The sequence below is a fragment of the Urocampus carinirostris genome, chromosome 3 (assembly GCF_059441175.1).
Source record: "Urocampus carinirostris isolate Australia breed hairy pipefish chromosome 3, RoL_Ucar_1.0, whole genome shotgun sequence".
Lineage (NCBI taxonomy): Eukaryota > Metazoa > Chordata > Actinopteri > Syngnathiformes > Syngnathidae > Urocampus > Urocampus carinirostris.
The window spans coordinates 51,688,598-51,702,012 of record NC_142351.1 but is presented as its reverse complement, the minus strand read 5'-3'; the positions used below and the strand labels follow the sequence as shown (position 1 = coordinate 51,702,012).

The 13,415-nt window shown below is 41.1% G+C and overlaps 1 protein-coding gene across 1 annotated transcript in view; it reads right to left on the bottom strand.

The window, feature by feature from the left end:
* Window positions 1-13,415, bottom strand: part of plxnd1 (plexin D1) — a 71,775-nt gene that overhangs the window by 16,081 nt on the left and 42,279 nt on the right. The window contains exons 14-19 of the mRNA XM_088332311.1: window positions 13,270-13,375; window positions 10,297-10,436; window positions 10,009-10,188; window positions 9,853-9,937; window positions 7,339-7,623; window positions 5,839-5,988 (exon numbers count right to left, since the gene is read on the bottom strand). Coding sequence (XP_088188437.1) covers window positions 5,839-5,988; window positions 7,339-7,623; window positions 9,853-9,937; window positions 10,009-10,188; window positions 10,297-10,436; window positions 13,270-13,375 — 946 coding nt within the window. The remainder of the gene's footprint in view (window positions 1-5,838; window positions 5,989-7,338; window positions 7,624-9,852; window positions 9,938-10,008; window positions 10,189-10,296; window positions 10,437-13,269; window positions 13,376-13,415) is intronic.

Sequence of the window (13,415 nt, the reverse complement as noted above, 5' to 3'; positions counted from 1 at the left end):
AATTCCCCCCAAAAAACATTTCATATTGCTGATGTTTTATTTTACTAGTTATTTTGTTGTTAAGGTTGTTGTTGTACTCTGATCATCCCTTTGAGACTTTTTGTGATAAAGGGCAATTCACTTGACTTAAAGGAGTTATACACATTTTTAATAGCGGCCATCTACTGGCTTGTGTCATCATTCCAGCCTCTGTCAACCTCCTTCTGTTGCGCGTGCAAGTACGGGCATTTTTTTGGACACTCTCAAATAAACACTTCTTTTTTACTCTTTTATGAGGTTTGGATTGGCGTTTGGACTGTATTAGAATTGGGCCTTTTCTAAGTGAAATGATATGAAAGTTTCACTATTTTCATGTTACTCACAGAAAGAAATGAAAAAAGAACTGGGATGAGCATGAGGTCACTACTACTTTCAACCTTTAACACCCCACCTTACATGAAAGCAAATTAAATAATAATTAAACGCGTCAAATCAACTCAGAATTATGTTGTGTTCTTTTAGGACTTATGGGCAAACTTGTGACTTATTGGACTGTATTTACTTTCTCATATATTGTGCAAATGTGGTCTGATAGAGGGAGTGTTGTGTTATTTGACCACTAGATGTGACTGTCTGCTGTACAACAACTGAAAATGAGTGATAAAAAAAAATACAAACTATGGAGATTCAAAGTGACCGAATTACATTATTTTATTTCTCATTTTCTGTGCCAAGCCTTTTAAAGGTTTGTGGGTACCGGTAGCAGCAAGACAGCGGATAATTATTTCACCTACCTATAAGTTGGCTCCTTTTATGAAAAAACAAATGCTTATTTTTTCAAGTGCAGGTCTCTTTTTTAAGATGCATGTTTATATGATAGTTTGTGTATTTTTGCTTAGTATTGAAACTAATATCGTTTTTTTTAATGCATGGCGTTTTATTTTCCACCCGGAAGCGCCAAATAATACTATGGCTGCATTAACGAATAGATAAAATCGATTATAAAAAGCATTGGCAACTAATTGCCTCATCGATTATTGTGTTGCGCAATTTATGAGCCTCTACGCACGTAAATCAATGCAATTAAGTGTATTGGATCTCGCTGCTCCTTGCTAATTCAACGCGAGCAAAATAGTGTTTACAACTTCCAAAATTTCATTTTAAAGTTGTTGAGAAAAATATATTTTGTCTTTTGATGTTTGCATGGCTAATCTCTGGTGCCTCATGTATTTTGTTCAATTTAGACAATTCCGTGCACCACACCCCTTTTTAGATATATTTTTTTAACCTAAAAAAGAACTCAAAGTTTGGGTGTGTGGTTCACGTGAACAATATCGCTGACCACAATCGCAAAACATTGGATGAAACGTGAATCAAACCTGGGTCGCTTACCACTAGACCACCAGTGATATAGATAACACATGAAAAGACATTGGATTTTACCTCGATATCACATGAAAGTGTACTGCATGGCGACCATGCAATGCAATAGAATTGCCTTTCTTCAATTTCTAATACCTGCTAGGGCTGTATAAATTAATCCATGAATCTGATATAAACATCAGAGTAAGTTCGTCGGTGAAGTGAAAAAATGAAGCCGTGAATATTAAAACAGCACATTGTAAAGCACTTTGGGAGGTCTTCAGTGACTTGAAAAGCACTATATAAATGCAAACCATCATCATCATCATGAGCTGAACACGTATGTTAGGCACTGGAGAAAATAGAAAGTCGTCCTGAAAAGATATCCCCGTAAATAAACGCAAAAAAAGCTCGACAGGGGAATAGACTCTTTGGCAGGGGTGTCAAACTAAATTGCACAAAGGGCCAAAACTCAAACCACACCTTTGGTCATGGGCCAAACAGGATAAATATTTCTTGAATACTCTAAAACTTCCATCCATCCATTATCTGCACCGCTTATCCTCAGTAGGGTGGCGGGGGTGCTGGAGCCCATCCCAGCTGTCTTAGGGCATTGGGCAGGGGACACCCTGAACTGGTTGTCAGCCAGTCGCAGGGTACACAGAGACAGACAACTCACTCGCTCATTCACACCTAGGGACAATTTGGACCGGCCAATTAACCTGACATGCATGTTTTTTGGGAATGTGGGAGGAAACCGGAGTGCCTGGAGGAAACCCACGCAAGCACAGGGAGAAGATGCAAACTCCACACAGGAAGGTTCGATCTCGACCTCAGAACTGTACCGCACACGCGCTAACCACTGCGCCGCCGTGCTGCCCTACACTAAAACTTGATTTACAAAAACAAAACATAAATATTAATTATAAACAGAGAGGAATATTAATCCAGAATAAACAAACTTAAAAAACTTAATTTTTTTTTAATATAAATCAAATTGAAATAGAAAAAACTTAAATTATAAATACGATTTGTGCTTTACACCAAAAATATGTGCTTTTAACATAAATATGATTTTAAAACAGACAGGAATGCTATTTCAGAATAAACAAACTTAAACATTACATAAATTAAACTTTGCTCTCCCTTCTCCTTTCAAAACTATTCAAATTTAAATTGTGAAATAATTGGAAATGGAAATAAAATTTGTGCTTTTCACTTTGAGATTTTGCGTATCCTCATATTCTTGTTTAACTCTTCAACTTTCTGTATGTTTTGCTCTGTATTTAGATTTTTCAGTTTACAATAATGTTTTGTCTTGTAGTGCCGTTTTTCAACAAATTCCTCAATTACGGCCACATTAGCTCCACAAAGAAGACACATGGGTTTACCGGCAATGTCAGTAAACAAATATTCATCCTCCGATCAGTTTTGAAAGGCTTTGTTTTCCGAATCAACTTTTTGCTCGGCCATTGTGAGGGTTTAGCATTTGTGTAATCCAACGCATTGGAAACGTCACCCTGCGTTTCTCAGTTTAGCCTTCCGTTACATCGTGATGGATAGAAGCTCGTCCCCGGACATCACAATTCCGCTTCCTGACACTATTGATGCACTTGTTGGTTTTGTTTTTCAACAAGTCTTCGTGTTGTTTGTTGGTGGATACTTTTTAAAATTGGCCGTGCTCGTCAGGCTACAGTAACATTTTGGGGAAATCTGCAGAAATTTGCAGAACGTCGCATTCTGGGATCTGTAGTTTGAGAGTGTTTAGTGTTTCATAGAGCCGGGCCATTATCGTAAATGTACATAAAATGATTTCACGGGCCGGATAAAATTGTATGCTGGGCTGGATGTGGCCTGCGGACTGTGAATTTGGCACATATGTTCTTTGGTGTACCTGATGATGAATTGGACTTTGATGGACAATAAATAAATTTATTGTAAATTTGATGTGTTCATAGTTTACATTTTCAACAATTGTCACATTTAATCATGGTGGTACATATTCAACAACACAATGGTTTGTTTGAGCTGAGAAAAAGTGAAACAAAATTGTATACCGATCTTTTATCAGAAATTCGGGGGGCGAGTAATACACAAGTTAGTGTCATAAACGAATAAATACGTTACTCAATGAGTCAACACAGAAAGGAGAGAAAAGAAGACTTTTGAATGCTTGTTCTCCTTGAGGTATAAAATGTGTCTGAAGAAGCAGAATTTAGAGGTGGATTTTAAATCCTAAAAGGAAGTGTTGACGTGCCTATAAATTTGTCAAAACAAACGTGGCAGTGTGACTTGCAGGCAAGTGTCCAAAGAGATGTCAATCTGTGGCTGTCTACATGCTGTCCTGCTTACACGCTTGACGTTAAAAGTACCCCGGTGGCATTAAAAATGGGGAGGCTCACTACAAATTGGCATAAGGGTGCCCGCTGAACCAGCATTCTCTCTCGACAACATGACAAAACGTCATGCGCTGATTAAAGTCTGCTCCTTCTTCTCTGATCACCACTCTGGTGTGACATCAATGCTTCTTTAGAATTTGGATGCCAAATCGCTGTGAACCGCCAAATGTGTGACAGAGACAACGAGAAATAAAAAATACCAAGCTTTTTCGTTATCAAATAGCACATTGTCATAATAGTCTTTTTTTTAAAGTCACGAACAAGATATCGTAAAACAAAAAGTCTTTTGACAGCAGCAGAGATATTTTAAAAAAACCAAGACTAAAAAGCACATTTGTAGTATACCTTACAAAGTGTAGTCAAGTACAAAGAATGTACATCAAGTACTCAATGCTATGTACTGTACTTGTGGAATGATTGACCAATCCATAAACCCCACTGACCAAACTTACCTAACATTATAAGCAGCAGAATCCAACCAAAGTAGTGGCAGTAAGAGTGACAACACTTTATCACTAGATCACCAGTGGTACAAGTGACAAAGAGTAAGACATTAGGCGTCATCTCATTATCAAACTGTTTTTACTCTGGGTGCTATGAACACTGATTTGCATAGTGCATTCCGATAGGTTAAACAGCCTCTCCATTTGAAAAATGTTAGAGAATAGAGAAAATAAAGTCTTTCAACAAAATAAAATACAAACGTTTTTATGTATACTAATATAATACAATACTTATACTATATTAAACTACAGCTTTATTGACGCACAAACGAAGAAGTGGATCAGAATGCACTATGCAAATCGGTGGTTCTGGCACTGTGAGTAAAAACAATGTGATCTAATGCCTCTTCATATGTCATTGGTACCACTGGTTATCCAGTCATAAATTGTCAGCGCTCTCTCGATCTTTTGATTAATATATACTATAAGTGTCTATAGAGCGCAACACTTGTACACGATTGCATGTGGTAGTTTTTTACTGTAGTCTCATTATTATGCATCTTATGTATGAAAAATATCTGACAAAAGACTAATATTTTGGGTGAGGAAAATACGGTAATTAACGATGAAACACACTGGCTGCATACTATTATGAAAGAAAGTATACTTGAATAAACTATTTTTTGCTTAGCGAAGGCATGTTGAATCCCCATTTAGAGGAAACCTGAAGGTAAGATACATGTACTCATTAAAGTGTGCGCAGGTGCACAGAAGACTGTACGGGAACGTGACAAACTGCCTCACTGGCGAAATACCAGTCAGCCTTTGCGCTTCGCCATTTCTTACTCTCGTCTTGGCTGCTCGTAACCGTCGATCCTGAAAATGAACGTCCTCTAAAAAGAAGCCTTTGATGGCCACCGTTGCCCAGGGAGGTGACCTCCTCTGCAGGAGACAATGCCTTCCATTACCTCTGCCTGGGCAACCAGAATCAGCTCGCCAGTGCAGATAAAAACAGGCCGGCAAAAATAGGCTGACCCTTGGCCGCATGCAGTTTTGAGTGTGCACGTGTCAGAAAGCTCTTTTCGCTGAACCCGAGTATGTGCGCTCAGACAATGTTACGAAAGCTTGCGGCGCCCAAGACAAACTGTTTTCTATTTCTGGCCAAGGGGAGAGGAAAAAAGCCAAATGGCTTTTGCAGCAGGCAGCGCTTTTGGGAACCATTTTACAAAACACTCACCACATTCTGGGCCTTGTTTAAATATTGATGAATACTGCCCACACACAAACGCAAACAGTCGGCACCAGAAGGGAGGCCTTTATCACCGCTGCTGAGGACCTGGCTCCATTGTGACAAAGGCATACCACTGGGCAAACATAGCAATAAATACTACGACTACTCCCAATCACCCATTCATAGTGTTGACTGCTCCCATGCATAGCGCTGCCGTCTCATTCATAATAAATTGAGTTCACTGTCTTGCACAGGGACACTTATACATCACCTCTTTAAACATTTATGAAAAACTATATTTTTAAATCTCTTTTAAATACAGCAACGTAGTCACTTTTTTTTTAACAGCAACGCCCCTCTGGAGACTAAATTTTCCGTAAGCAGCCGGTGCAGGCAATCTGGGCACAAGGTCTTTTAAACTTACAGTGACGGGCATTTCAGTGTCACGGGAGCTCAGCAGTCCGCCGATGGTGCAGTGGAAAAGTTGGTCATTGTGGAAGCTGATGTTACACGGGTACGGGCCAATCATCACGGAGTATTCGTCTGGTGTCAGCTCCAGTTCGCTCGGCACTTTCTACCATGGGAAGAAACGCATAAAGGCTTGAGTGACCAGTAAGTGATGACAAGGACTGTGGGACCTAACCCCCGTATCATTTAAGGCCGAGTGGATGCAGGTCAGCATTTCTTGTTGTCCACTTTTAGGCCTCTAAAGCCCCGTTGCTGAGAGATTACGCAATCCCCCCATCCCACTCGACTCCAACAGCTTGAAGTGTTTGCATATTCCCGGAAATAATCAAGCTGCTCAACATGTTTCAGAAGTCAAGCAAGTTTGAATAACGACTGCTGGGAAAAAAACTCACGGCAGATGCAAAAGCTTTTAGGCGCAGTTCCAAAAGAGTGTATTGCGGTTGTCAAATCCCATCCAAAAACAAAAGCAGATTTTGTCAAAAGCAGCAAAATAAACAATGCAACATTTCCAAGCCATTTGCAAAATGGTTGCAACACAACTGAAATCAGATGTCAACATTTTTTGTGTGTGTACTCGTATTGCTCAGCTTCTAAGGCCCATTTTCATGATTTTTATGATCATTGTGGGGACCGGTAGTGCTTATTGGGATATTTGGTGGCTATAATGTTGCTTTAATACCCTTTTTAGGGTTAAGACCTCGTTTTGGAGTGTAAATTACAGTTGAACTTCAGTTAGGGTTAGTGTAAGGTTGTAAGGCAAGGGACTAAGAAAGGCATGAGGTCAATGGAATTTCCTAACAAGGATAGAAAAACAAAACTGTGTGTTTGTGTACTTATGGCGAATGTCCTTCCTTGCTTTGATTGCACCCTCAAGGCCTCTCCCTTTCAAACTGCATAAAACCACCTCCCAGATCTCTGTCAACAAATCCTCCCTAAATCCTACATGCATGCACGCACAAGGAAGCCGGTGGTGACTATGGGACCTTTAAGAAGGTGGTCCTCCTGAGAGCTCACCATCCATGTTATCTGCGCAGCAAAGAGGAAAGGAGCATGTCACTCTTTACAATTTAATTTACAGCTTTGAAAGCGTTGCAACAGCTGGGGATCGTATTCTATTAAGTTATTCTCTATCATGAGACCAAAATATCCAAGATGGAATCTTCCAACTTGGCAGCAACCCAAATAGCAAACAGATATGTGTCAGCAGATCTACATAGACATAATCTCCTCTTTCTGAAATAGGCTATAGGTGCTTCTACTCAACCAATAGGGGAAAGCTCTCCCAAGCTAAATAACCAGTTGTGGTTTAGGGCTGGAGTTCAACACTGGAAGGGTTTTCTCCTGTGTATTTTCCTCGAGAACTTTGCCCAGTTCGACCAACCAAGTGCAACTGTGTCATTTGTTGCAAAATGAGCCAAAACATATTCCTGCCCAAGTTAAATCCCCCGCCACTCACATTGATGATGAGTGTTAGCTGCTCCCCGGAGTGATGTTTAATCAACTTCTCCTTGTTGGCCGTGAAGAACTGTGGGTCCTCCACGTATTCCAGCAGGAAGTCACCTTTATGCGGTTCCAACTCCTCTTCCTCAGCCTCCTCCTCATCGGCTTCACTATCAGAAGGAGTGGGGTGATCGCCCGTGTACAGGATTCCGTTCAGAAAGAAGTGCACTGAAGCGGGCTGGGACTGAGCTGAAGGAGGCGACGGGCATGTCATCACCGAGGATGAAATGACTGCACAGGGCTGAAAACACAGCAATAAGAACACTAAGTGACATTTAACTGCTGGGCTCAGGAGATACGACTACATACTCCAATAACATACTTGTAACATATTCAAAACGGGATATAGCTGACTGAATTAACTTTTTTGATCTTTAGACTGTTTTAAAATGTAAATTCCTCTGTAAAACATGGTCAAAGTGATATTTGTCTCTAATCAGCCGTCAGGTAGAATTACAACACATTTTTGTGAGTCAAAAAGCGCCCCCTCCCTTCTCATGAAAACTATCGTACATGCACAACCGTGGGGTTGTAAGTTTGTCTCCTTACCCATGTTCCTGAAAGTAATCCATTTTTCTTTATCAAGTAAAACTCATTGGAAACCTTAAATTCAATGAAAGAGTTAGATATTAAACATCTGGAAGATAAATGAAAAAAAACCTTTTTTTTTCTTTTAATATTTTAAAGTTACAATTGCATGTCTTGTCTTTGAATACAGATACCTCTGTCTTTATTTTCATTGACATAATGTATGGTTCATTTTGTTCATAGGGCACACAGGGACAGAGGGCACAAAGATATCACGAGAGGCAGGTTTTATGTGTGACTATTGGGTGGGCGTGACTGTGTTCGCAACTGTGATAAGCTGCTGTATCCCTTTAGTCAAACAGCTAGGCAGGCACAAGTCAATGTCTTTACACGACCCCTGCCCCCAAATCCCCCCAAACAAACTACAGCACACGGCTAAAGCTGAGCTAGTATTTAAGCAGCTCATTACATTACAAATAAATGTATCGATTAAATTGGACTCTGGAGAAAGTCAGAAGAGTGTCGAGAAATGGTGATCACCAGCGGGTGCTCTGTGGATTATTATTGAGTTCAAGAAACGACTAAGACGGTATGAAGGCAAGAGTGGTGCTGCTGGTCCGGCTTCTTGCCACGATTAAGCTATGTAGCAACCCTCGTGAGCTACCTCTGCAAATCCTGTATTTCAGCAACGCCAGATCCATTACTCATGAAACGCATGACCTGGAGCTTCAACTTGTGGGAAACCGCTACATTCGGGACTGTTGTATTGTAACAATCGCGGAGACTTGGCTCAATTCGAGGACACCCGGTGCTAGCGCGCAGCTAGCCCACCACTCTCTACATTGCTTTCTTACACTGAAAGGAAAAGCCCTCCCTTTTTGTTTTCATTTTGTATAATGACAATAAAACAATTTGTTCACGCACAATTATGTGCTGTGTGTTATTATTTGTAGTAAAATTCTGATTGAAATGCCCCCAAGTTTTCACCTTGGAGGCTTTTATGAAGGTGTGACACTATTTTGCGGATTTTCACTTTTCGTGGGAGGTTCTGCCCCCAATTAATCTCAAAACCTGAGGGATCAGTGTAAATTGGAAGGCACAACAAACATGGTTCTTCTGCCTTGCAGAGGCATAATTCTATTGAATGAGAAAATCGTCTCGACCATAATGACTATTATTTGATAAGTGAAGGAGGATGACCTTTTCTCCCTTCATGTGTTCGGATCAACATCTGGGTCATAAGACAAGACGGGTAAAAACAAGCGCTGAAGGAGCAGTTCGGTTTTTAATTACAATAAAAACTAATAAAACAAAAAAAATCAGTGCTTCTGAGTATAGAACAAGACTGTAATCGGTTCACCTAATACATTTTCAAAATGGCTGACAATCATTCAGGAGTGGAATGCGTTAGGCTATGACAGAAATGAAGCTTCACACAAGTCCTTGTCGTTTGTCCATACTGAAGCCCTCAGATGGTTTGGTCCCTCCCAACACTTAATCAAATCTAACTAGAGATGAACAAGAGATTAACTAGAGAACTAGAGATTATACAATGCAGGCGTCTCCAAAAAGGTGCCCGCAGGCACCAGGGTTCCCCCTAAGGACAGCTGAGGTGCCTGCGGACCTGTTCTCAAAATAGCTCAACAGTGCTGGGTCATTGCCAAAGGATCCTTTTAGTGGTTGACTAAGTATTTACTTCCAACAATTAACCTGGTAAAACACAGTAACAACATAAGTTATTTTAGAAATGCACAAACGGTGTGCCCTTTACACTAATTAGTGAAAAAAGTAGCTCTCAGCTTGAAACAGGTTGGAGACCCCTGGTATAAGAAATGGATATACTGAGAGGAAGTGAAAAAAAGTAAGATGTAAACCAACAGATTTATATGGATTTAATGACTTGAAACCTTTTCTGAAGCGTATTTGCCGGGTCAAGACTCACCGTTTGTCCAATGCCCGGCAGCTGCATGGTAGCGCTCTGCACCAGGTCGAACCCGTGGCCCGCCACTGTGATGGTCCTTCCACCGCTGCAGGGATGGACAGATAAGTGGTGGTATCAAGGCTGTTGAGAGCACAATACGTGTAAACTTTGCACCACCTGAGGAAGCTCTTGTCGGGCTTGATGAAGCTGACGGTGGGGTTCTTTTGGTACATGTAGTCGACGCTCAGACGCTGGCTGGGACACGATCCGTCCTCAAACTGGACGCACACTGACATAGACTGGCCCTCTGCCAATGGAGCTGGGGGCATGGTGCACTGGATGGTGTCATCGTTTTGCCTGTGACACAGGATAGGATGTCAGCAAAGGGGCACCCCATATCCAGCCGGGAAACATTTTTGTTGGCACGCTGAGTGTTCTCTTGCTGACAGTTCCGCCATGACTCACGCTGTGATGAAGCATTCCAGTGTGTCGTTGACAAGCACCTGAACCTGAGAGCCAATCCCCAAGTGCTCCCCATTGATGGTCACTTTCGTTCCTCCTGCACGGGGGCCTTTCCTAGGCTCCATGGAGACCACCTTTGGGACCTGAAAGTGAAGGACGAGAACAAGAAGAATGGGAAAAACAAGAATAAAAAGATTATCAAAAAAATTCAGTTCCCAGCGTGGCCTCCTTGCTTTCTCAAGTTTAGCACTTTGCTTGCAGCTCATCCAATGGTCGCTGAGCATGACAGCTCCCTGTCCACTGGCCGAGCGCCCAAAGTACAAATTCTAACAAACTGTGTTGCAAACCTGGCCTGAGTTTTGCCAGCTGGTCACTGACATCGAGAGGACCAACTGGCCAATTAAACAGATGGAGACTGTCAAAAGTTTGCTGCCGAAGACCACAAAGTGCTATAATGTTCAAAGTAGCCAGAAGAAATTACAAGAGACAACTTGTTCCTGTCATGTGCTCTGTGTCCTAACGTATCTGCTTTTTAAAGCTCTATCTTGTTGTTTATTCAACTCATGCCAGCTGATCAGCTCCATCAGCTCCTTCTCAGTCTTGTGTCCTGGTGTCCCTTGTTGTCTCAATAAGTGTGTACAGTACATAATTCCCTGCTTGGCTTTCTGCTTTGTTTTATTTATATACTTTGTTCCCTGTTTTGTTTAGGGTTGTGCAAAATGGGCACTAATAAATTGATTTTAGTTTTGATTTTAATTGATTTTATCAGTATTTCACAGCGGTTATGAATTTGATACATTTCAGACGGAACAGTAAACCTTAGCCATCAAATATAAAAAGTCTTAAATAATTTTGACCAGTGTTGGAACTAAGACACTAGAAAGGACTGCGGTCCGGGAATGTAATTACTTTTCTCTGTAACTACTAATGCAACACGATATTCATAAAATGATGTAACTCTACTTTTACTACTTAGTGCATGACTACATTTTCCTGCTACTCTATAAATGAAGGTAATGAAACACAGTGCCTTACATTTGTTCTCTTACATCACTTATGTTGTCACGTGCATCCCAAGATCCCGTATAATCAATCCCTGAAGGGTGTTCATATTTACCTACAAAATACAACTGAATAAAGTTTTGGTGGCGCACGCTCAAGCACAGGTTATGAGAAAACTTCTCCTCAAGTAGATATTCTTCCTACCATATATATACTCGCTTCTAAGCCAAATTTACAATTCTATTAGAAAATACTAAAATTGGGGACTCGTCTTATTTGCGCATATTTTGTTGTCTGTCACCAAAGGCGAATGGTTGGCAGCGCTTGGGGAAGGGAGTCTGGCTTATACAGGAGAAACAAAGTAACGAGAAATAAATGGGTGAAATGTGAGCACCGAATTTATGATAAATGTGTGGTAAATTTTGGTATTTCTGTTTGTAAAATATTTTTTGCTACACAACATGCCAGGAGAGAAAAAAGAAAATGTCTTGGATAGTGGCCAGAAATGGAGAAGTAGCTTTTTGAGTGGCCATAGACAAAATATATATGGTGTGTCTGGCCTAAGTTTTGGTTTGTAAGCTCTCAAATTGCACAAGCCAATACATATGAAGGGTTCACTGCTTCCACAGGTTGGTGTAGACATTTTCTGCTATTTTGTTTATAATGTGGTTATTTAAAAGCAGTTTATGGGAGTCTGCTTCTAGGCGAGTATTTATGATCATTTGTAACTATATTGTTACCTTCAGAGTAACATGCTACTTTTAGCAGAATTAGTTTTTAACTGAAGTAACTAGGAAATGTAACAAGGTGCTTTTTTTCTATTACGCGCCCAATACACATTCAAAGCTAGTGTGAAAAATTGCTATTCAGGGGGTATTTACAGTACTATCGATGGTAAATATGTCTCGTAACCCACCCAATCGAGCATTCTACCACTAGTCCAAAAGATTCTAATTAAGAGCACCGTCTTTAACTGGCTCAAATGAAACTTTTGCATTATTTGACTCGTTGTAATAAATTGGCAATTTTTAAAATGGTGAATTATTCAAATTAATTTCGTAGTGATTCATTGCCAAGCCTTAGTTTTTTATAGTTCAATCTCATTTTCCTGCTTACTCGTGCCTAATTCTTCTGCCTACATCAAGTTCGGTTTATACATTGAAGACCCTACTTCTGCGTTGAGCTCTAAATGGCTTTAGAAAATGCCACTTTTATTCAATGTCCAACTACAAAGACGGTGTGCAATGACCCGAGGCCGGAGCATCTGCGCAAACCCAAAAAGGCCCCATTGCAACTGACTGCTGGGTTAGGCGGGGCAGGCAAATTTTTCTCATCCTGGCTGACAGGAACAACTTCCTTGCCATGTAGACAGACGAGACCTATTGTGTGGTCGGGCGCCTCGCCAATTGTAAGGAGCCAGATGTTTCCTTCCGGAGATTTGGGCAAAGAGATAGAAACAGACAAATATCCTGTCCCTAAAAGTGTTTTGTCTTTCTTTCACTGCGTTCCCTTCCCTAGCCAGCAGTCAGTCCCTTTCTGCGCCAAAACCTTCAAGTGCCGCCAGGCCTCAAGTTTTTTCCAGGACATGGTATACAAATGCTGTACCAAGAGATGAAAGAAGATTGATCTCAAAAGCAGCTACATAAAGAATGGACAGCTTCGGAGTGCTCGTCTTGCAACTAAGATGACAAGTACGCCTTTCATTGATTTTAACGTTACCATCAACGCTTCATCAAATGCAAGCCGGCATGAATAGGCCCAACGGACATGCTTTGTTCTATCTAGCAAAAAGAGCAAAGGACAACAGTGTCGGCTCGCCATTCACACCAACATCAGGAGGTTCTCACACCCTCAACATCCTAACAACCGTCAAACGCATCTGGTAATGCTCAGCCAGGGACGGTGCTCCCGGTGGGTGTGAAGGAAGAGTAGAACAGGGTAAATATTCGGAAGCCGGTGTGGCAGTAAACTCACCAAGTATGAGAAGTTCTCCTTCGAATTTCCCATACCGCCTTGATCAACATCGACTCGGACCACATCAGTCCCGTCCGACTCAGACCTCCCAGTCACGCACACCAACCTGGGCAAATCACAAGATGGTGACTACGCTTGAGAAGATC